This window comes from Cebus imitator, unplaced genomic scaffold (genome assembly GCF_001604975.1).
Source record: "Cebus imitator isolate Cc_AM_T3 unplaced genomic scaffold, Cebus_imitator-1.0 Scaffold50, whole genome shotgun sequence".
Classification (NCBI taxonomy): domain Eukaryota; kingdom Metazoa; phylum Chordata; class Mammalia; order Primates; family Cebidae; genus Cebus; species Cebus imitator.
Window position 1 is genome coordinate 2,087,211 of NW_016107365.1, and position 24,431 is coordinate 2,111,641.

The 24,431-nt window shown below is 46.5% G+C and overlaps 1 protein-coding gene across 2 annotated transcripts in view; it reads right to left on the reverse strand.

The window, feature by feature from the left end:
• Positions 1-688: 688 nt before the first annotated feature.
• The window catches only part of ZNF366 (zinc finger protein 366), a 66,080-nt gene continuing 42,337 nt past the window's right edge, over positions 689-24,431 (reverse strand). Inside the window, exons 2-5 of one of the 2 annotated variants that reach the window (XM_017527613.1) lie at positions 21,308-22,653; positions 17,438-17,629; positions 8,382-8,556; positions 689-5,062 (exon numbers count right to left, since the gene is read on the reverse strand). In XM_017527613.1, coding sequence (XP_017383102.1) covers positions 4,530-5,062; positions 8,382-8,556; positions 17,438-17,629; positions 21,308-22,639 — 2,232 coding nt within the window. In that variant the 5' untranslated portion in view covers positions 22,640-22,653 and the 3' untranslated portion in view covers positions 689-4,529. The remainder of the gene's footprint in view (positions 5,063-8,381; positions 8,557-17,437; positions 17,630-21,307; positions 22,654-24,431) is intronic. The other variant, XM_017527612.2, reaches the window with a different exon arrangement.

Genomic DNA, 24,431 nt, shown 5'->3' on the forward strand with positions numbered 1-24,431 from the left:
GCCGCACCTGGCCTCACAGTGCCTAATTCTTAACAGAGCATCACTGTGAATCCAGCACATTCCAACATTGTCTTGCATGTTTTAAGTCATTTCAACAACCCAGTGAAATTCTTAACACAGCATCACTGTGAATCCAGCACATTCCACATTGTCTTGCATGTTTTAAGTCATTTCAACAACCCAGTGAAAAAGGTAGACTTCCTGGTCCCATCTTACAGATAAGGAAATGAGGCACAAAGTAGTTCATGAACGGGTTGCAGCTCCCAAAGATTGGAAGCGGGAGAGCTGGGCTCTGAACACAGGCCACCCGGGAGCAGATTGGAGCTTTTGCTTATAGCATCTACTGTTTCTTTGTTGAACTTTATTTTACAAAGAATGTGAGTCAGAATGAGACAATCCTGCCTTCACCTCTCACTTGCCTGTAACACCCTTCCAGAATAATTTTTTTTCTGAATAGGAAAGAGCAACAGGATGAGGAAGATGTCACCTTCCTGCAGATGGATTGGGATTCATTCATCTCTTTCTGAAGCCCTGAGGGAGGGAGAGTCCAACACACTTGTATCCCTGGGGCTGAGGAGCCAAGCACTGGGAACCACCCTGGCAGAGTGAGACCAACCATAATGGCAGGAGTGATATGTTGACAATGGCAGCTTCCCTGCAAAATTTCAGGTATCTGCAAATAATTAACTCAGCTTTTTCAACATGTCTTTATTTGCTTAAATTAACAAAATATAGGTTACATGCTCTTTTCAGGTAAACTGCTTTTTCAGTGAAACAGGAAGCAATACTCACAACTTGGGCTGCTATATGCTTAAGAGTTTTAGTTTTTAAATAGCAAGCCAGAGTTCTGTACAAAATCAACATTTGGTGTAATGTTGTCCAAATATGTGAACGATTTCAAATGTTAGCTCTGTTATAATTTTGTTCCAGCAAAGCAGACAAAGATCATAATTCAAAACACAATGTTAATATTTTATTAAATGCCTTCAGGGCTTAATAAATACAGTATGCACATTGAGCTTTCTCATGCAACTACTCATATACAAATATACCAGTTACTTTTGTGGGTTTATGAAAGGTCAGCCTTAGTCTCATGGCCAGTGGGGAGTCAAATTTTTAAAAATGAAAGAGGAATTGAAAGGCAACATGAGGAGTAATCATAGGGATGAATAAAAAGAATAAAAGAGAAATATGCCAGTTGGCTGGTCCACTGATTGGTTCAAAGTGACAGTGGTCAAAAAGCTGGAAAGCATTTGGTAGTGACCTATTTTCAGAGTCTCACAATGTGATATTCTGGTTTTGGAGTGCTGGTAATCTTGGAAGGCTTGTCTTCTCCTTCAGGGCTTGCCTTCTGGTTCATCAGCTCATTAGGCAAGGTTGGCAAACCCTTACCTTAACTCTGTGCTCATGCATAGGGTGTCCATGTAATTTCTCACCCAAAATGGAATATTTTTGAGAATTAAAGTGACACTTGAATAATTATCCTGGGACAACAGGTCTAAACCAGGATCGCCCCAGGCAATCCAGGATGTTGGTCACTCAACAGCATACAAAACCAAGGTTTTAGCCTTGGTGCTCAGAAGGTTAATGCTGTATTAACCATCCGGTTAGATCTAATCAAGTGTCTTATGCCCAGAGTCAACAACTAAAAACAGGCCCTGGAATACACTCCATAACAAATTTACATCTCCTAGACCTTTTATCTCTCTCCAAATAAAATTTTACTTAGAATGTTAATGTGTAAATCAGATGGAACTTGAGCTGCTTGGAGTGAGGGGGGTGTGGGAGTAGAGAGTTTCTCCTCCCCTAACCACTCTTCGGAGGCCTACAGATCACCTCTGGCTCCTCTAAACACAATCTGAAAACCATCATTCTAGACCATACTCTCTCCATCTCAACATTAACGGATCCCTCAAACATTCCAACGTGGTTTGTTTTGGGTGGAAAGGACTAGAGCCTGTTATTCTAGAATTTCCTGGTTCCCATTCCAGCCAGGGATACATAGAACCAAATGGCAGTCTGCAGCACCTGTAGTCAAACACAGCACATGCGTAGGTCCTCAACACATGGCCACAGGGTGGATAAATGTGTAACTGGACCCTAACAGTTGGAGGCCTCCCAGGCCACTTTGCCAACCTCCTGGGCAATTTTATCAGAGGCACTGAGGAGCTATATTAATAGCGAGTGGAAGGGACTTGCCCTTCTGAGAATGGGTTTTTGACCCAGAGTTGTGCTTGTAACCACAGAAGCCCACAGTCTTCTCCTCACCATCTCCTTTGCAGGTGCCCTTACTGTAGGACATAGTAGCCTTAGCACTTCATGGTGGTGGGGAGGCTGACAGGAGAAGCTTTAGGCAAGGTGGCAGGGGAAATGGGTCAGAAATGGACAAAACACACGGGTGAGTGATGACAACCAGGTGGGGCTGACAGGGCAGCACCTTGGCCTACAGAAAAGGCCAGCCCCCAGCAGTTGGAGATGGACATGGGATAGGATGAAGCACAATAATAACCAGTACCTAGCTCTACAAATAAGAGTCGAAACTACCAACCAAGAGGTTTTCCCATAAACAGACACAGTACCAGAGGGTTATTGCTTATGGGCAGTCACACGTACACGACACCCGGTCAGTATTGCTTTTCTCAGTGCCAGTGCCTAAGTAAGGCCAACCTGCTGGGCCCAACCCACCCAATAGAGTCATTTCCACTCACTGGCATCATGGTTCAAGCATCTGGGAAGAAATAATGAGTCACCATAGGCCAGTCGTGCATTTTTCAACATTGTAAGTGACCATAAACATTGGAGGCATCATCTTCTAGTATAATGTAAAAAGTGTGTATCTATGTATAGAGTGTGTGTCCCCTTACAAGGTTCTTACAGACAGGGAGGAAGGCCTAAGTCAGCAGTATAATTGTGAAGTCTCCTATTCTCAACCTTAATGAGTGTGAGGCTAAGAACAGAAATACTTATGAAGTCCCTGGGAGGTGTCCTGGAAGTCACAGAAATGGTGAGTTCTATTTTAATCCCCTCAATCTTCTCAATCTTGGCTGCACATAAGAATCACCTAGAGCAATTTGGAAAATTCCAGTTCTGGGGCTCCACTCCAGACCAATTAAATCAGAATCACAAGAGGTGAGGCCTTGGTTTGGGGTGTGTGTGTGTGTGTGTGTGTGTGTTTGTTTAAAGGCTCTCCCGGATGATTCTAATGTTCAGCCAGCATTGAGAACACAGTCCATAGTCTTCTTTACTAATGATCAGCTGACAACTATTCTAGTACCCCAAATAAGTCAGAGCTTAGATTTCTAGGAAAATTCTCTGGGGTCACCCCTCCACCCCTAGCTCTAGGAGAAAGCCCCCTGCTCACTGGCTAGCTGGTGACACCTCTTTCTGCATTTGTCCTTTTTCTTTTCTTTCTTTCTTTCTTTCCTTTTTTTTTTTGTTGAGGCAGAGTCTCACTTTGTCACTTAGGTTATAGTGAAGTGGTGAGATCTCAGCTCACTGCAACCTCTGTCTCCTGGGTTCAAGCAATTCTCCTGCCTCAGCCTCCTGAGTAGCTGGGACTACAGGTACCTGCCACCATGCCCAGCTGTTTTTTGTATTTTTAGTAGAGATGGAGTTTCACCATGTTGGCCAGGCTGGTCTCAAACGCCTGACATCAAGTGATCCGCCTGCCTCGAACTACCAAAGTGCTGGGATTACAGGCATGAATCACCATGCCTGACCCCTGCATCTGTCTTATGGGGCATGAGGCCTCAGAGCAAGACAGCAATGGTCTCCAGGAGGGAGCTCTGCTTAAGAAGTGGGGGCTTATCTGAGGAGACAGGACTCTGAACATCATCAGATCATCTTGAAAAAAATGCTCCAAATGCCCAGTCTGACGAAGACAGCCGACACAGAACAAGAGAATCTGAGTATTCTAAGCAGGAATTTAAGTATTGCCCGTTTCCCTTAGTCAAAAATTATTCTTCTCCTGAAATTTTACCTTATATCTGCAGCAACTGCTTGAGAGCATTCTCTTCACTAGCTCATCCTCCCGTGCCATTTCTGACATTTTTGGTTATAGAATAAAGGCTATATTTATATATACAACTACTAATATTTTCATCTATCTGCAAAATATTATAACCTTCACAAATTCACCTAAACAGTTATTCATAAGGTGACACTTCAAGCACCATATTTTTGCAATTAGAAATTTACCATGTATTGCATATTAATCAAATGAAAACAGAATTTCTAAAAGCACCTCGGCATCAACTTATAATTAGATATCTAAAAGAACATGCACAGTTTGTTATACTGGCGATGCATAAAATACCACCGAAGAAGACCCTGTACATGCGTGACAGGCATCACGGCCCCGGGAATGACCTGAGAAGCCTTTACATTCCCTACATCCCTGCTCATTTAGTCTAAGCCATTTGCAGAGATTGGTCCTATTCACCAGTCCCCAGAAAATGACAGTTCATGCAGAAGGCTATAGTTGAACTGCCTCGTTCTCATTTTCCAAACGTAATTTTAAAACTGTCCACTTAGACACCTAAAAGCATTGCTTGTTTTTCCATTTTCCTCTCCAGTAATTCTTTCAAACTCTCATCTCTGTGCTTGAAGTATAAGTAATCGGAAAAAGAGGGGCCCCGCCGGGTGCTCGGAAAAGCCCTGAGGCTGAGACACTCCTCTCTGCCGGCACAATCTCTCTCCTGGCCGCCCTCTGCCCCGAGGTCGCCCTTGCTCCTCTCCTCCCATTCTTCCTTGGACGCTTCCTCCTTCTCCTTGCAGACTTCCTCCAGCACCTCGGGGGCGGGCTGGGGTTTGGTGGACAGATCCTCAGGTGTGCAGAGCTGCTGGCTCTGCGGGGCCAGGCCGGGGCTGTAGGGCTCCACCTCGTAGCAGTTGTCCTCCTCTTCCTCCTCGTGGCAGGGGCTGCCCCGGGCACTCTCCCCGTCTGATTGGAACACGGGCCCCTGGACCCGGCGCTTCTGAGAGAGGTCAAAGGGCTCCTCTTGCTCCAGACTCCTCAGGACGCCGGCTGTCTGTGCCAGGGCGATTCTCCCCCTTCCCAGACCTATGAGAGCAGAGCGAAAATTCATGCACCTGAGGAAATACTGCACAAATGGGGCCTCGAGGAGGGGGAGCAGCCTGGGGCCGTTTAATATATTCTGATCGCATATTTTAAAGATAGATCATTCCCAGTAAGGATGTGGTGATGGGAGGCTTGTCACAGACAGCATTAAATTGGGTTAATCCCTTTAAGGTGAATTTGGCAATATGCACCAAAACCTCTAAAAATAAGCTTTGATTTAGCAAGTATGCTACTGCGAATTTAAACTGAAAAAATAGGCAGGCAGGCGGACAAAACACATGTGTGTGGATGCTTATCACCATATTTTTCATCACAGTCAAACTGTGAAAAATGTTTGTATTTAACAATAGGGGCTTGGTTAAATAAATAATGATATATCCATATAGTGAGCCATGTATAGGTGATGTAGAGATCTACTAATGATCATAAAAAGGTATTGGTTATGTATTTTAAGTAAAAACAAAATATATACGTATGTATGTGTGGGTATATTTATTTATTTATAGTACAGACCTAATTATATCTAGTTAACTACCTCTATTAAAAAATGTCCGGAAAGAGGTATGTCAAAATCTTAAAATCAATGAACATTTTCTTTTAACTTTTAATGTATGACTGTTGTTGTTTTTTTTAACCATGAGCATATGTTTTAGCATAAGAAAAAAGTAAATCGATAATAAAGGTATTTTCACCTTGAACAAAACAAAGAGATCCCATTTGGGGCAGCAGACACCACCCCATGACTGTGGGCCCTATGCCAACAGCCTACTCATAGACAGGGTAGAGATGGCATGCAGAGGTCCTCTGAGGAGTTCACACAGTCCCTGTGTCTGACAACGAGTGTCCCTGCTGTTGGGCACAGTGATTCGAGAAGGCCTCATATTTTTTTTCAGACGGACTCTCTCTCTGTCACCCAGGCTGGAGTACAGTGGTGCAAACTGGGCTCACTGCAACCTCCACCTCCAGGGTACAAGCGATTCTCCTGCCTGAGCTTCCCGAGTAGCTGGAATTACAGGCGTGTGCCACCACGCCTGGCTAGCTTTGTATTTTTTTGTAGAGACAGGGTTTCTCCATGCTGGTCAGGCTGATCTCCAACTCCTGAGCTCAGGTGATTCACCCGCCTTGGCCTCCCAAAGTGCTGGGATTACCACAACACCGAGAAGTAATTCACCGCAGTGATTCTCGGTGAGCCACTGCACCTGCTGAGAAGACCACACTTTTGGCTTTACTTTGCAGGGCTGTAGGGATGGGCTTTTCAGCATGGCAGTTTCATTTGATCCTATCTTTAAGGCCTTGGCCTTTGATGAGCCAATAGTCAGGCCTTCAGGGACGGGCTGGACACTGAGGAGGAGCAACAGGAAGGGAGGGAACCCAGGATGCAACCAGACCAGGCTTCTGCGGTGGGGGGGGGGGTGAACAAAAAAGAAGGGTAGAGGCGATGATGTCCAACTTCACTCACTTTATGATGCTGTCAGGCGATGAAGCTTTCTGTATCTTTAATCTTGTCAGGGGACAGGAAAGATCTTTTTAATGATTTTTGAGCCACTTCAAAAGCTAGAGTGAAAAATAAAAGCTAATACCCTTTGTAGATGAAAACACCAAGATTGTTGAAAGTCTGTTAAAATTTTTCAAAGCAACTCTCTGAATAGTTATTTTTCCAGAACAACAGAGCTGTTAGGTGCCTTTTAGGATTTGAGTATCAGTGTGGGGTAAGTCATGGCAACCAGGTCGTGCTTTCAAATGGAGTGTGGTCTCCTCATTGATTTGTATGTTACTCGTCCTGATGACCGAGCAAACCTCACCTCTTCTGGAAAAATCCAGGCCTAGTTTGGGGAGGTGGCTCAGGCAACTAGAAATTCAGTGAATAGTGCAGGAGAAAAACATTTGCAGGAAAAGTAAAGTTGTTTCTGTTTTGACTAGGATGTTTTTCAGGGATTTTGCACAAGCTCCAGGCCTTGTTTTGTGACCACAGCTCCCTGTCATCCAGGAGTCACTAGAAACTCAGTGGGTACCGTGAAAAACCTGAAAGCTACAATCATTTTGTTTCACGCTGGGTGCTCATATGTGTATCTATTTATGAATACGCATGCCCACTCGACCATCTCTTTTGTAAGTGGGTGAGTGAAACAGCACACAAACAAATTACCCCATGTTTCTGCCTAGGGTAATGAGCACTGGCTTGATTCAGAAATCATTAACTGGGAATCCCAGTTCTGTCTTCAGACTTGCTGTTTGACCTTGAGGAATTTATCTAATGCCTCTAGGCTTTGGTCTCCTCTTACATAAAATGAGAATAACATTGTAGGGACAAGCAATAATGTCCCTAAGGTGTCTCACCCTGTGCTTTGATCATACTAGTGACCGAAAAGCTGTTAATATGATTTTGTAAATTACATGTAAACCTGTCTTCTCCCCACGCACAGACATCCTAGAGGGCAGACCGTGTCCTTCCCCTAGTATCGGCCGCTGTGTGTAGTGCACCGCTTTGGACACAGGTGCATTTATTTCCTGTTTATTGAAGGACTGGTCGATTAGGTGATTAAGGAGCAACCCTGCTGAATTCAGTAGATCTAGAACACAAACCCTTCATTGCCAAGGGCCCTGGGACTGAGCAGGTAAAGGCGGTAAGAACTTTTCATTAGTTTAGTGAGGACTCAGTAGGGTGTAAACCCCTGCTCTGCATATGGGCCAATCAGCCCTACCTACCAAGCACAAAATTGTCCTTGGGTGTGTCTGGTCATGAACAAGTTAGAAAGACCTAGCCTGCTACCAACACACTTCTGCCAACAGTAGGGCTTGCACATCTATTTTCTAAAAAGGAAAGAAAAATTGTGTGCTTATTAACAGCAATGCCATGAAGTGGGTACAATCAAGGCTGCAGAGTCAGAAAGGCCGAGGTTCAAATCTTGACTCTGCTGCTTTTCAGCAGAGCAACTGTGGGCAAATTGATCTCTTGAAGCCTTCATTCCCCCACTGTAAAATAGAAATAACAGAAGTTCTTCCAATCTGGAGTTGCCATGGACATTAGCAGCAAGGCATCTCATGTAGTGTCTGGAACAAAGGAACCAATATTGGTACCGACTGGCATCATGCTGATGGTCCAATGTCCTCTAAGTCACCTGTACTTACTACCTTCAGAAATTAGCATCAGATTTTTTCTAGTAACATCGTAAAACTACTCCTGTTACTCTGCTCTGGTCTTGACAAGAATAACCCTCAAGGTAATGCCCCATAAAACGAATTCAGCTCCCATTCGTTTTTCACTGGACTGACTCACGGGGCTTCACAGGAGAGTGATTACCTTGGGAATGAAGGCCCCGCTCCATGACTCCATGCTTGACTTTCATGTGGCGCGTCAGGTTCCCCTTCAGGGTGAATTTGCTTGGGCAATAGAGGCACTTGAAGGGTTTGCTGTCCGAGTGCAGGTGCATGTGGCCCATCAAGTTGTGCATCCGGTTGAATTCCTTCCCACATAGCTGTTGAAGATGGGGATGAGAACACAGGTTACTCTGCCTAAGTGAAGTCCCATCCAGGCCCCCGGAGCACAGATACTGCTTTTTTGTTTGGACCTTGGCATTTTAATCTGCTTGCAAGGAAAATGTCCCCAAGGAAATCAGGAAGGAGCCTCAGAGTTGGAGCAAGTAGGGGTAGATTCATAAGATTTGTTCCTGGAGTTCAGAGATCTTTAAATTCAAAGTAAAAATATCAAAGCTTGTAAAGCTTCTTTTGAATAAAAGCTTTGGAAAAGGAAAAGAGCTGATCTGAAAGGCAGTGGCTACAAGCTGATCTGAAAAGCAGTGGCTACTTTTAATAATAAGAATATGATTATGATGCAATATGGAAGGCATTGTTCTAAGTCTACCATGGATTATCTTCCTTAATTCTCACACCAATCATATGAGATGGATGCTGTTGCCATCCCCATTTTACAGATGGGCAATCTGAGGACTTAATGTCACTTGGCCAAGGCACACAACTAGTGGGTGCTGAAGCCGGGTTAATGAACTCAGGCTATCGGAGGCCAGAGGCCACATGGCCAACCACCAGACCATACTGTGTGTCTCCCGGCACAACTCTTCTGTATCAGGCAGAAGAGAATAAAATAATACACTGTATTATTACATAAATTGTCTCAGACAATGCTATTTCAATTGTTTCGTTTTCTAATTACTGGTATGAATTTCAAAGTTAAAAGAAATGAAAAATCCTCCAAGGAAGAAGTGTGTCTTTTCTCTGGGTAGAAATTTGAAGTAGTAAGAGTGCTATCTCAGGTGTACAAAAAATAAACATGTTTTACTCTTTCTTTCTCATCATTCTTTCTATTTCCATCAAAGTGCAAATACGTGAAGGACCACTGGTCCACCAACTTCTTTTGAAAGAAGAGCAGAACTTTCTTTTCACAGGTCATTTTGTATATGTAGAAAGTGCAGGCCAGAAGCAGACTGCTCTGGGGGTGCTTTTATTGTCCCCAAACCTTACTAGAACAGGGAAATTCCAGCCCTTCTTTAGCTTTGGTAGGAGAAATGCAAAGAGTGATTTTGTGTTTGTGATTGGACCAGAATGTTAAGGGGGAGCATTCTCTTTCCCTCCCCAACCTCAGAGGCCAGTGGAGCTGGGGCAGTGATATGTGGTCAGATACAGAGATACTCAGGATGAGGCATCCTCTGAGGCTTACACCAGTTTTCCTTTCCTACTGAGATATAGTTTTAGGGCCAAATTTTTATTAATGAAGGCAGCATTTTCTTTAGTTGGCTGTGAGAGATGAGTGTTGAGCTCATCTTGAAAGAGTGGGTAGACCTCTCAAATGATGATCTGGGGAGATTAGCCTAGAAGAATGCTGGGTAATAAGAGGAAGCCAGCCTGGGATTATGCATTTGCCACAGGTGATCCATGTATGGATCATGAATGGCTGGCTCTGTATTCTTGAGTAATTCATGTTTGAGAATTCCCCACCTTTGCTCTCTCTTACTAGCATGAATGAATTTGGCTTACTGTGTGGGGTTCCAAGCTCAGCATCCAGACAGAGCACCTGCACACCATATTCATTTGAAAATAGTGACCTCAGAGGAGAAAAGGATGACAGAATTTGTCTAATTCCAACTTTCTCAAGAGAAGCAATTTGTAGGATAGATGACCGTTTTATTATCAATTGAGATAACTTATTAAGATGTATCAATCTGTGGCTCAGTTGTGCACATGTGTAAAAGTTCTATTAGAGTTATGTTTACCAGCTTAAGTTGCCCACTTCTCCACAATCATGGCTGAAAGCTTTTTTTCTTTGGAGACATAGTCTTTCTCTGTTGCCCAGGCTGGAGTTCAGTGGCACCATCTTGGCTCACTGCAGCCTCCACCTCCTGGGTTCAAGTGATTCTCGTGCCTCAGCCTCCCAAGTATCTGGGATTACAGGAGCCTGGTAATTTTTGTATTTTTAGTAGAGATGGGATTTCACCATGTTGGCCAGGCTGGTCAGAAACTCCTGACCTCAAGTGATCCACCTGCCTCAGCCTCCCAAAGTGCTGGGATTACAGGCACGAGCCACCATCCCAGACCAAAAAAAAGCTTTGAACCTAGAGATTCTAGATTAGAGATTTCCAGTCATGTGTCATTTTTAGAAAAAGCATACCTCATTTGGTTTGTGGGATGGATCCTGGTTATTTGGAGTGAAGCTGCTGTAAACAATTGCTGAGCATAACCAGTATTTGCTTCAGATATGTTCTCACTCAGGAGACTGCAACATGCACTAAAGCTTTGCCTGCTTTTTTATTTATTTCCTGCCTAGTATTGGCTTGACACATCACAGCTCCTCATTAAGCATCTGCTGAGTGCGGAAAGGGGTAGAGAACATTGCCACAGAAGAACTGATCAAAGGAAAAGCCATGAGTGGTTAAGCACAAGGAATGTAGGGGGAGAGAAAGTGAAGGCCAGAAGATCAATTAGGCCACTGCACTAGTCTAGGCATGAACCGGGTCTCATGGTCCTATAGGCCAGAAAGAGGTCATTGAAAATAAGTGACAAGCAACTTCTACACTTGGCTCCCATGATGAGAGAAATTCTTCTTTCAGTTATTATCTGTGGTTGCTGAAGCCTTAGAAGCTGAACTGGTCTGAGAGGGTTTTGTAAAGGGGGTGGAATTTTAGCCTAACTGTGAAAAATGTGTAGAGTGCACTTTGTTGTACACAAAGACAAAGTGTCTTCATTAGTTATTTGCAGACACTTCAGTCAACCTTACACCAGAAGTAAGGTAACCATACGGTTGTGATAATGATCAACTTCTTGCTGCTGCCACACCTTCTGGGACCTTGGGGTAGTGTAGACCTTGCAATTCACCTGCCCCAAGGTCCCATCTATTCCCCTTCCCCAGCTCCATGCACAGAGATGTGTGCCTATTATAATGGTGTCTGGGCTCTAAACAGCATCCCAGGTAGTCTCCAGTGAGCTAACTTCCTTTTCTTTGTAGCCAACTCAATATCAAGCTACAGGGCTACACACATAGTACACTTCATGAGTGCCTGTGGGGGAAATAAACAAGTCAGGGAAATATCATGACTTCATGCAAAATTCTAGAAAGCATCCATCACCAGCTCTCATCCTTTTCCCACTAAACCTGTTAGTTTTCAAACTAAGCTCCTCAGTGGCAGAAGGATAGAGCCAATTAACCCAGGACCTGAGATACCTGGGCTCCATTCATGTCTGGGTAGTAGGTACTTAGCTTCTTCCTCTCAGACTTGGACCTGCCACCAAGCCTTTTGGTCCTTATCCAGAACACTTGACCTCCTCATCTTTCTCAGAAGATTGCCCTCACGTGAAAACACCCAAGTGTATGGAGATATGTTATGTCTGTCTCAAGAGAGAAATCTCTTAGACACTTACTGAAGAGAAGCCAGGGAAAGAGGATGGGCCGATGAAGCATGGCGCTTTCGGGTGGAGGAGTCTGAGATGTGAGCCCTGAGCAGAACTGGCACAGTAGGGGAGGAGAGTTAGACCAGGGGAAGAAGGATGGATGGGAGGGACCACCAAATCTCTAGGTTCTTCCCCAGGGAAAAGCAGCCGTTTAAGTCGAGGCTTTCATAAATCATGCGATGTGAAGCTAAGAGCGTGCCCAAGCAGGACTTGCTGAATCATCGACAGCCAAGGTCTGTGGAGAATAAAATAGGAGTGGATGTTGGTTCAGGAAGCCGCTGGAGTGGTGAGGGCTCTGATCCCATTGTGCAGTGGGCATCTCCACCAGTGTGCCCCCGCTTGACCTCTCGGAGGCTCTAAGGAGCACCATCAGTGTGTCTCAACATGAAATCTCAGCTTCTCCATCCACCCGCTTTTTAAGATGGAGGTGGACCTCAAAATTTAATGAAAAATGGAAACAAGTACTTAAAGTGCCCTTTAAAAATGGGTTGTATGAGTTATTAGGCTTTGAGATGTCAGAGTAGGGAGAGGAGGTGAAGACACAGAAGGACAGAGAGCTTGTTCCACTTTCTGTTCTGTATAACATTGATAATAATCATTGTTTCCTATGAAGGTTGTTGTAAGGATCAAGTGAGATAACTCACAAGAAGGGCTTGGCAAATAGTAAGAGCTCAATAAATATTAGCTCTTTTTACTCTCATTCTTGTGTATATAGTAGACTCTTTTAGATTAAAGAAATGGAAAGCTCTTTGAAGATGAGGGGAATATTAAAGGAAGAGCCAAATGAAGCATCCACTGAGTAAATACCCACCAGGCTACTTGAAGTGTAGTAGAAATGCAAATAGTTGTACCCGCCCCAGGTCTGAGAAATAAGGATGGAAAGAAAGTCTTCATCCAAGGTTCAGGGATTGGAGACGGCCCAGTGATTTGGCCCCTCCATCCCTAGTCTGCCCTTTGAACAGCTGGCAGATGCCTGTGTGCTCCGGGCCTCCTCATCCCAGCCTCCTGGCACTCTCCTCCTGGTCCAGGGCCTGGAGGCACCTCGGACACTTGCCATGAACTCCAGTGGCCATGCTGACAGCCATGGAGAAGCTGGCTCTGGTCAGAGACCCAGGGTGATGGCAGTGCGCAGCCACTGGGCTGGAGCCAGAGCAGCATACTACCTTGCCCCAACCAGCCCACTGTGAGCTTCAGAACTGAGTGAGATGCGCCAGGAAGCCTGTGTTTTCCTATTCAAAGAGGAGAGGTCAGAGCTGCAGCCTGCAGCTGAGGAGAATGGCCTCCGTGAAACTGCCCTTCCCGCACATTCTTCTCCCTCTCTCTCTTTTAATAAGAAGGGTGTTCCTTTTCTCAAAGGGAGAAAGAGGGAGGGAGGGAGAGAGAGACTGTAAACTGTCCAAAAGGACCGTGAGAAAACAGGAAGCTTTGAAAAGTACAAGAGAAAGCAAGATGAAATCTATTTGCAGGCGGGCCCCTGGGGACATGTGAGGCATTGTTAAGCAGGCAGTTCATACAGCTATATCCTTCCTTCTGCTGAGGAGGGCTTTGCTGCCAAAAGCCTGCTATCTGGTCACTGCCTTAACCCCCTCCATGCCAGCCTGAAAAGCCTGACCCCAAGCACCGGGCCCCTAAGAGCCCCCCATCTGGTTTCTTACTTCTTGAAGCATCAAATAAAGTGAAGGGAAAAATGGAGTCAGTTCGACAACAGTGGTAGAGACCCTCTGCAGGGAGATTTTATCCCTCTTCTGACAACTCTGCCCTCTGGCCTTCAGCCTTCTGCTGCAGACAAGGTTTCGATGACCTGGTGATTCATAACTTAGGCAGCTCCCGGCTTCACCCATCTCAAAAGAAAATTTGTCCCGGAAATTCTGGATGGCTGCTTTTCCTGGACAGGTTTCCCAAAGACGGCAGCTGGTTCTTTGCTGTTATGGAGTGTGGCCACTACAAGGATAGGATCCAAATCAACCTCTGTGTGCTTATCCAGAATCTGGGAAGCATATTTCTGAAAAGTGGCTTAAGTCTACAGGCGCAGATCTCTGGAAAAACTCCAGCTGGCTCCAAGAAACACGAGTCCAGAAGTCTAGCCAATAGCAAAAGAGCCCAGAAGGGCAGTAACTTTTTTATAAGAAAAAAAGAAACATGAAATGGAAACCTCTCCTCTCCTCTAATTTTCCATCCTATTGTTAATGCCTAATCCCACAGTGAGTGAACATTTCTGCTTACTAGGGATAGCTGTTTCCACCTAGCACAGGGCCGGGCAAGATCAGTTCATATTGAGACAGGAGGAAGGATTTATGTTAAGAAGGAATTTTAATGGTAAGAATCCCAAGAAATTAGAATCTGTTACTAAAAGCCTCTTCCTTGCTGTGATTTTTTGGGTAAAGGGGAGAGAGCGAAGGCTGCCTCTTCTGGCCATGTCAATCACGAGGCATGAAGTGGATGGCTCTTCCCTGTTACAGCAACAAAGCACAAGTCCAGTTGCCTTGAACTTGCCTGGGCTTGTAGTCCAACACCACTGAGCAGCCAGCCAGCCTTTATCTCTGATGGCTGGGAACTGCATGGCAATGGGCAAATGGCCCTCCATCCCCCTCTCAACTCCCAAATCCTAACAACCTTCACCCAAGGCCAAATTTCCAAGAATCTAGCATAGCACAGCTGGGAAGTAAGAACCCAGACAGCACCTTGAGATGGCTCACCCCCCAGTGTGACCTGGATCCAGTTTACAAACACAGAGAGCCTTGTGACATCATCTGCAGACCCAGGCGAGCTCTGCAAGTCTGTTGGAAGGAAGAAGGGCCATGGTACAAAGAGGGCACCCAGGAGGGTGACACTGATGGGAGATGGGGACAGGGAGAGGAAGGCCCTGGCTTATGCTTTTAGCACTGTCTCGGAGACAGAGGGCTCTGAGTTGAGGTGGCTGACACTCATTCTTGTTTCACAAATGGCTAAGTATGGAGAAGGCCCACTTTCTCCATTGTTTGACAAGAAGGTCCTTTCACATCCAATTAGTTTTGTCTGATGATAAACAACACTCTGTGGGGAGCCTCCTGACCTCTAGTGTGGTCTCCTGAGAGGACTTACCACCAGGAAGAAGCAGCCTTTGCAAATGGTCAGTCCAATTCCTGTGCCAGGCCCATCTCTCCCATTGTAAAATTTAAGCCGTGCATTGTTTCAAAGCTGGCATCCTACTTTATAAACCGCTCTCCTATGGGTTCTGGTGGTGTGGACCAGACATGGAGCCTATTCTAACCTCAAGAAATCGGTAAAACAGAGTTTCTGAACTGTAAACCTGATCATCAGACACCTTTTGGACCATGTACATGCACCATCATTGGAGTAGAGGAAGAAGGAGCCATAGTTCATAAAAGGGAGCCCCTAAACATCAAGCTGGGCCCAGGTTACATAACACCTTGTAGTCTCTTGTGCACTGATACTAGCGAGAACCCTCTAGATCCTCAGATACTACCTGGGCCCAGAAGTCCTCCAAGCCCCTGAGGGTAGAGAAGCAGAACTACCGTTGTGCCCTCAAACTACACATAGCCTACATTGGCTTTGCCCCCGACATAATCCTATATTTCAGGAACATTTTCTGCCTGGTTTTACCACTACTACTGGACCAGAATTGATGAGGCGGAGGTAGGAGATGGCTGAATGGGACAGATGTGAATTTTCAGGGTATTGTAAACTATGTAACTGGCTCCCTTTATATTTTAGCAACTTTACTCCACCACCATCAGTTGATGAGCTAAAAAATTCAGTGCATGCTTGAAGCCCAAGAGTAAACTCATCACAAGGAAGGAAGAATGGCAAAGAGACCTACTTGTACCTCCATTGTAGGAGACAGTAAAACCCTTTGCAAGAAGAAACAGCTCTGTTGCATATGATGTGCTCTAGGGGCTCAATGAAGTGGGAAGAAAATCAAAGAGAAGAGGAGGCCCGTGGAGCCCATGGGCTCATGCAGCTAGGCCTCACTTCATGGGCACACGACACAGGTGCCACCATCAGGAAGGTCCGGAGTCTGGCTTAATGCTCTGCTTTCACCATCTTGAAACTCCCAATAATGTTTGAACAAGGAGTCTTGCATTTCCATTTTGCCTTGGGTCCTGAAAATTATGTAGCCTCTGCTGCATGCAGCTTACTCCCACTTTAGACAGACATAAGTTGACTTTCGAACCACTGGAAATGTGAAGAAAAGGAGGGGAAACAGAAGTGGGTGGCAGGAAAAGGGCTGGAGGGAGAAGCCTCCCTCTCTCACCTCCGGACAATGCCCACACGGGTCTAGGGAAGCTCTGGTGTCTGACCCCTCACCCCTTCCAAGAGTTGCCAACACAGGAAAGAAGTCAGCTTCACAGGGGATTCCTTCAAGTGGGGCCACACTGCAGAGGGATTAAAGCAGGAACAACCCCTGGAAGCAGGGAACCCCACTTCAGGAATATGGATCAGCAGAAGGTATCATTTAAACTCCATTAGGCACACAGTAGCAGAGAGAGAAAACCTTCATTTCAAACAGAAGGGCTCTGATGATACCTGAATGTGGTGATTTCCCTCTTCTTCCCCCTCAGCCCTCTTCGTGGCCGTATGACACCTGGCCAATACATCACTTGAATTAAGCCCAGTCATGCGCAGTGTTTTGTCATTTTAGAAGTAGAGAAAGAAAACACTGGTGTGGGGTAGGGACAGCCTCAGGGGGCCGAAGCATTTCTGAGTAATGCCTGTCAGAGCTTCAGGCTTTACAAACTCCAGTTCACACATTTTCTCAGCTGATGAAATGCGAATCCAACCAAATTGGCCTAACACAGACATTTTAACAAAGACGCGCTAGCCCTGGGCTACATGGCACTTAGCAATAAGTGAAAGACACTTGAAGTGACTGCTCACAGTGATTCCACAGCCTGAGCAGGCATTTCTGAGGGCCTCGGTGGGGCTAGCTTTGGAATCCTTCTCATCCTCTGTGGGAAGCCTGCCTCAAAGTACACGTATGGCTCAGCCCTACAGTCAAGAGGCAAGGAGGGGAGAAGAGGAGAAGGCGGGGAGGCTGTGCTAGAAGCTTCTCTGACTCTTTCCTATGTCCTGCTCATTGCCTTGTATGGGGAAGAAGGTTAAACCTGCTTTCTCCTTTCTAAAACAAAGGCTCTCCATATCACCTTCATCCTTTAACAGCCTCTTTCTCCGAAAGGGCCTTCCACCCTCAGACCTTTCCATAGCGCCTGGCTCCACCCCTGGGCACTGATGCCACAGTGAGACAAACAGGGCAGGCTCCTTAGGGACCTCCAGCCTGGCATGACATAAGTGGGGTGTGCGGAGGGACAGAGTGGCAGATAGGACCTGGGGTTGGCCATGGACCTATTCTGAGCCCCCGGAGCCCCACTGATGAAACAGAGTGGAAGCCTCCCTGGAGACCCTTTCCCATCAGGCATTTGCACAACTCTCTGGTTCCTTCCTGGTCCCACTGCTCACCTTGCATTTGAAAGGCTTCACATCAGAGTGAACAATCATGTGTGCCTTTAGGGTCTGCTTCTGGACGAAGCTCTTGTAGCAGAGGTGACACTGGTAGGCGCGGATGTTGGTGTGGATCAGCACGTGTCGCTTCATGTTGGCCAGCAGGGTGAACTCCCGCCCACAAATTCCACACTTGTGCTCCTTCACACCCTGCGGGAAGGCAAGATTCAGAAAAGTGGTGATTGACAGGTAGCATGCTTTCATCAGGATCACAGCCTTCATTTTCCTGTCTGCCACATAAACCCACAAAGAGCTTGGTGATAGATGCTGAGTTTCAAATAATGTAGCTTCAGTCTTGATAAATTACTATTTTCTTGAAAAGTGTTGATTATGTAATTTTTTTTTCCTACGGAAAACCATAAACTAGCCAGACTATTGAAGGAAAAGAAAGCTTTTGCTTTTGTTGCTCCAGCTGCTGCTGGGGTTAAGTCTCCAGTGATAGTTCTTGAGGATTAGTAGGCTTTTGGTAAGAGCACTGTGGGCTGATATGCAACATGAATCTATAATCCGGCTTTCATGATAATGAAAAAATAAAATCTTCTAAACTGATATTATCATTTCCCTTATGGAAACCAGTGTTCTCTTGGGTTCTCATTAATAGACTCGAAAATCCCAAAACAACTATATCCACACTTCAGTAAATTACAACTTGATAATCACCCTCTCAAGTTGGTCCCCTGGGTTCCCACAGGCCACACTGACCTCCACATGACATGGATATGGAGCCTCCCCTAAGCCAGCTTCTCCTTATAAGGAAATTTGGCAGGAGTTAGCTTTCTGAATTAGGAAACAGGACAGGATGCTTTCTTGTCTCCTTGCTGTGCATGAAGGTGTGTTTGAACTAAGGCCTTCGATTGAGAGCATTTCCAGGGACCCATAGCTAATCCTGACTATCCATCACTTCTTTGCAAAGGTCTTTGCAAGAGGTCTTGACCCAGAATGACTTTTGGAAAGAAAAGTTTAGAGAATGAGGGCACGAAACTGGAGGTTGTCATAGGATTAGAACAAGTTACTTAGTTAACAACTGTACCTAATGAAATCCATATTCCCTGATACCATAGTGGCTGAAGGAGGGAAGGAGGGATTCCAAGCTCATCTCTGACTCTCTGCCTATATTTCTATTTCTTTACTTTGAGGCATGGTAAGAAAGTACCACTCTGCAGTTCTGAAGGGCCCATGGTATTAAAGGGTGGATTCAGGTCTCTGCCCAACTATTTACTGGTTGTAAAACCTTAGATGAGTCCTGTGGCCTTTTTTAGTGAAGTCTTCTCATCTCAAGATGAAGTGGTGGGGCATGAGAACCCTAAGTGCTTTCTAACTCAAGCACTGTCTAGTCCAGATGATGTTACATGAGTATGCATTTATGCTAATAAGGAGACCTAGAAATCAACCTCCTTTAGAAATTAAAGTTTGATTCTGCCTAAGGAGATGAATTTTTTAAATGTAGTGCATTTCCCAACACTTGAGTTTAAAATTATAAAATTAATGAAAAACATTTTCTTAATGGGTTTTAGATTTTATTTTAGCATATTTTAGGTTTCCTCTGGGCTTGGCTCTGATCCATTTGTCCTTAAACCAAGGAGAAGTTTCTACTAATCACTGCAGATTTCTTTAAAGAGAATTCTGTGTCCAAAGTAAGATTCACCTGTGGGCTGGCCTAGCGTGCAAATGAACAGGAGCCTGGACATAACTTTGAGGCAGCAAAGGAAGCTGTTGTCTCTCGGATAGGATCATTGAAATCACAGAGACAGAGGCCGTCAGGTGTTCAGGGGTGTGAATAGGGAAGCAGGTGGATAAGAGGAAGTGTTCACTGCAGAGTGGCCAAGACACAAGTGCTGGTGTCAGAGATTCCTGAGTGACCTCCCATGCCTCAGTGTCTTCATCTGCAGATCGGGGGTAGCCCTTACAGTTGTTGACAAGTAAATGAGGATTAAATGAAGAGTGAAACACCTGTCACATAGCAAGTGTTCAACGAATACTCCCTCCCACTGTTTGCTGATACCGCTAATTAAAATGCCTGTTGTTTTCTAATTCAAATGAAACTTATTACAGGCACCAGGCTGTTTCTCCCATTTTGACTTCATTTTCTTTCTTTCTTTTCTTTCTTTTCTTTCTTTCCTTCCTTCCTTCCTTCCTTCCTTCCTTCCTTCCTTCCTTCCTTCCTTCCTTCCTTCCTTCTTTCTTTCTTTCTTTCTTTCTTTCTTTCTTTCTTTCTTTCTTTCTTTCTTTCTTTCTTTCTTTCTTTCTTTCTTTCTTTTTTTTGACAGAGGCTTGCTCTGTTGCCCAGGCTGGAGTGCAGTGGCATGGCCTTGGCTCACTGCAACCTCAGCCTTCCAGATTCAAGTGATTCTCCTGCCTCAGCTTCCCAAGTAGCTGGGATTACAGGCGTCTGCCACCACGCCTGGCTAATTTTTGTATTTTTAGTAGAGACGGGGTTTTCACCATGTTGGCCACCCTGGTTTCGAACTCCTGACCTCATGATCCGCCTGCCTTGGCCTCCCAAAGTGCTGGGATTACAGGTGTGAGCCACCAAGCCTGGCCTTGACTTCATTTTCTACCGTCTTACAGGATCTTTATCTACTCTAAAAAGCACTTTTGATTCCTTTTCCACAAATACAGGAGCCCCTGAAGTTAGTGAATGGTCCCCTCTGCGGCTGAGTCTCAGTCTGGGTCCTTTGTTGACGGTTCCTGAACTTGGCAGGCACTCCCCTCTGGATGGCATCTGCAGGTGCCTCCTGTAGGCCAGGAGCTGTTTGTGCAGAGCCCACAAGGCAGCCACACATTTCATCTCTGCTGCAGAGCCAGAAAATGCTGTGCTTTGTCCCAACCTAACAAGTGAAACCTATTATAGCGCAGCAGAAACATTATCTTGGCTGGGCAAAGTCCTCTGCTGACATTTCAGAATTAAAGAATGCTTTAGAAACTCTGGCTTGCTAGAAGTCTTTCCTGCCAAGAAAATCACTTGAGTTTAAGGGTGTGAGAGCAGGAGTCAGTGGGGGCAAAACTTCCTCTCAGAGGCTCAAAGCAGGTTCCAATGGCTTAGCTGGGGTAAGATTTCAGGGACACCACTAAGGGCCTTGTTTTAGTTCAGCTTGAGTGACTCCAGGGCTATGGTTGCAACTGGGCTAAGCTTAGACTCTTGGGCCTGTATTTCCCCTTGAGGACCTGAGCACAGGGAAGATCAAACAAAACCAAACAGAGAAGGACACTTTCTCATGCCTCCTGCAATATAAAGCACAGGGCACTTCACCCAACTAGGCAAGGGATCAACATAGGGAGGCATAGTCCCTGCCGGCCTCGCCAAGCTCCGCTTCCCTTGGAGAGCTTGCGTGTGAAGCAGGTCTCACCGCTGAGGTAGAAAACAACCCAAAAGACTGTTTCCCACTGCTTCAACAGTAGAAGACCAAGAGAATTCTCTAGAAGGTGCTCCCTGGCACATCCCAGGCACAGAGCTTATCTAGGGTCTGATGGCACACTCATGCTAGTGCCCTGGATGAAGTTTCTAGAAATAGAATCTGCAAGATTCTTGTAGGGTAGAGAGCATCCTTCCTCATCCTTTTCTGCAAATGTCTGCATTATTTATTTCTAGGCCTACCTTAGAGTCTAGGAGGCTGGCGCGGGGAAAGGGCTTGGTTGAAAATCGTTCTCTCCTATTTAAACGTGAGGAAGGACCTCAGGGCTTGGCCAAGGGACCGCTTGTCTGGGGTTGCCCAGCTCCTCAGGGTCAGGTGCGGAGCAGGACAGGCCCCGCCGGCTCCCCAGGGGTCTGCTCAGGGCCCCTGCTCCTCTTCCCCAGGCCCCCGCCGCCCCGCCCGGGGCCCGCGGTACCTTGTGGGTGAGCGAGTGCTGCTTGAGGTGGTGCGGCTGCACGAACTCCATGCCGCACTCGGAGCAGATGTAGGGCCGGATGTCCTTGTGCTTCATCATGTGGTTCTGCAGCTGGCTCGGGTACTGGAAGGTCTTGTCGCACTCGGAGCAGTTGTACTGGATGGGGCCCCGGTGCGTGGTGAGGTGTCTCTTCAGCTGGGCCAGGGTGGGGAAGTCGAGGCCGCACTCCACACAGATGTTCTCGCGCCCGCTGGCGTGCTTGGCCTCGTGGGCCTTGAGCTCGCTGGGGTAGGCGAAGCCGCGGCCACACACGCGGCAGTTGTGCGGCTTCACCTCGCTGTGCTGCATCATGTGGCGCTTCAGGTGGCTGGTCTGGGTGAAGGCCTTGTGGCACACCTGGCACTTGTGGGGTCGCGTGCCCTGGTGGGTCAGCATGTGGGTGTGCAGGTGGCTGAGCTGCTTGAAGAGCTTCCCACAGTGCGTGCACGCGTGCGGCTTGATCCCGCTGTGGCCCAGGATGTGGGTGACCAGGTTGTACTTGGAGGTGTAGGACTTCTCGCAGGTGGGGCACTGCCAGCGCTTCTGTGCGCCGCCCACGTCCACGTAATAGCTGTCGTCGATCTGCACGTTCACATCCACCCTCTCCACTTTCTGCTTGGTCTCCTCACTCTCCTGGGGCTCGGCTTTCCGGGGCAGCAGAGGTTCCGGGGGCTGCTTGGGCAGGAAGGCGTGCCGGCTGAAGGGGAAGGGCGAGGACGAGGGCACGAAGAAGGGGAACATGAGGCCCGGGTGGAGTTTGGGGTAGTAGGGGTAGGGAGCGGGCAGGAATGGAGCGGGTGTCGGCTGGGGCCACATGGCACTGGGCTTAATGGGCTCCTGCTTGACGGGCTTGGCCCCCAGGTGTTCCAGGCTGCGGTAGAACTGGAAGCCCGCGTTGCACAGGTCGATCATCTGAGAGTCATACTTGGGGCGCGGGGGCTGCGGGAATAGCAAAGGGAGGTTGGGAAGGCCGCGGTTTTTGTTCTCCTCGGAGTGGAGGGCGAGGGTGGCTTCTTCTGCAGGGTGGTTATAGGGCATCTTTGTGGGCATGCTCTTCCGTTTCCTAGACCCCCCTCCTTCGAAGACCCCGGGGAACCCATCTAGGTCTCCTGGAGGAGGTTCATACCGAAACTGGGAAAAGGGTCCTCGGAGAGCTTCTGGGAAGGGGTGTCTTTGGGGAGCCTTTCCCCGAGAAGCCACTGGCTGCAGGCAGTGGGGAAAGGAGGGGGTCTTCTTCACAGCCAAGTTGAAATGCACATCCTCATCTTTGATCATCTTCATTTCCTTCTGCATCCTTGGCAATTTTCCTTTAAAGAGAAAGAAACTTTTGTGTTTTGGTTTTGTTTTAAATTCTCTTTTCCCTTAAGGGTTTTGGCTATTTATCAGTACTAATTTATGAAGAGTAATACTTGCTTAATATGGACCCTCATTTATCCTAGGGCTGTTCAAAATATCACCTTTCTATCTCCAGTTATCAATATGGATAGCACTGGCCTGTTGGGGTGACCCTAGGGCTGAATCAAATTAGGCTTCAGTGTAAATCCCCGCACAAAACCACAAGGGGTGATGGTAGGAGGGGGAGTGGACTAGTTTGGGAAGAAACCTGAGAACTCATCTGGTCATTGTCCCCATTTAAGATGAGGGTACCAAGGTCCAGATAAATGAAATGACATTCTCAAGTGACACAGGTACTCTCTGAAGGAGTGAAGACTGGACTCGTTCTGCTGCAGCTGTTAAATCTGAGATGTAATTGCATCTACTAATGGTGATTGGAAAGTGATTTTTAGGGTCTTTTTTTTTTTTTTTTTTTTCTGTAAGGCAACCAATTTTCACTGCTACTCCCTTGCTTGGGCCTTTGCTGCTGGAAAATGAGGATGTTCAAGGCCTCATAGAAAAAGGGATGTTAAGGCTTAACTCAGACTTAATCGTTTCTGAGTATCCACTCTGAGTAAGGTGTGCTACTAAGGCATAGGGAGTGAATGACATCAACATGATTTTAAAAAGCATTTTGAGTATCTCAATGTTATAAAGTTATCTTGGCAATATACACATTCCAGTCTTCAACCTGAAGCAATCTGGGATGAAATATTCCTTTATTATGTGAAATAAAGCTGCACATGGGTCTCTCATTTCAGGTACGTGTCAAAGTAAAGGGCAGCCTTGGTTTCTCCTGTGGTGCCTGACATTTCCCCTGCTGATACAGCCAGTTATTGTGTCCTGGTGACATGGAACATGGGCATATCTGAAAGAGCCAGTGGCAGGACCAGAGTCTGAACCAAGCATTGTGTTATTTTTTTTTTGAGACGGAGTTTCGCTCTTGTTGCCCAGGCTGGAGTGCAATGGTGCAATCTCGGCTCACTGCAACCTCCGCCTCCTGGGTTCAGGCAATTCTCCTGCCTCAGCCTCCTGAGTAGCTGGGATAACAGGCATGCGCCACCATGCCCAGCTGATTTTTTGTATTTTTAGTAGAGACGGGGTTTCACCATGTTGACCAGGATGGTCTCGATCTCTTGACCTCGTGATCCACCCGTCTCGGCCTCCCCAAGCATTGTGTTTTTCACATTTCTCCTTACCAGTTTTCTTTTTTTATTTTTTTGAAGATGGAGTCTTGCTCTGTCAGCCAGGCTGGAGTGCAGTGGCACAATCTCAGCTCACTGCAACCTCCACCTCCTGGGTTTAAGTGATTCTTGTGCCTCAGCCTCCCGAGTAGCTGGAATTACAGGCATGTACCACCATGCCCAGCTAATTCTTGTATTTTTAGTAGGGATGGGGTTTCACCATGTTGGCCAGGCTGGTCTTAAACTTCTGACCTCAAGTGAACTTCCCGCCTCAGCCTCCCAAAGTGCTGAGATTACAGGCGTGAGCCACTGTGTCTGTCCTTGTCAGTTTTCTATCTTCCTCATATGGATACTGACAGAATGAACTAAGTGCCAACTCCAAATTTCCAGTGAAAGTCAGTTCTACCCAAGGCCTCTGAGTTTGAAATGGGATCAATCCCTTTTGCTCATCAGAGGCTCCCATGAAGCCAGTTGGCTTGGCCAGGTGTAAGGTCTGACGTAAGGCCACTGGAGACAGGGCCGACATG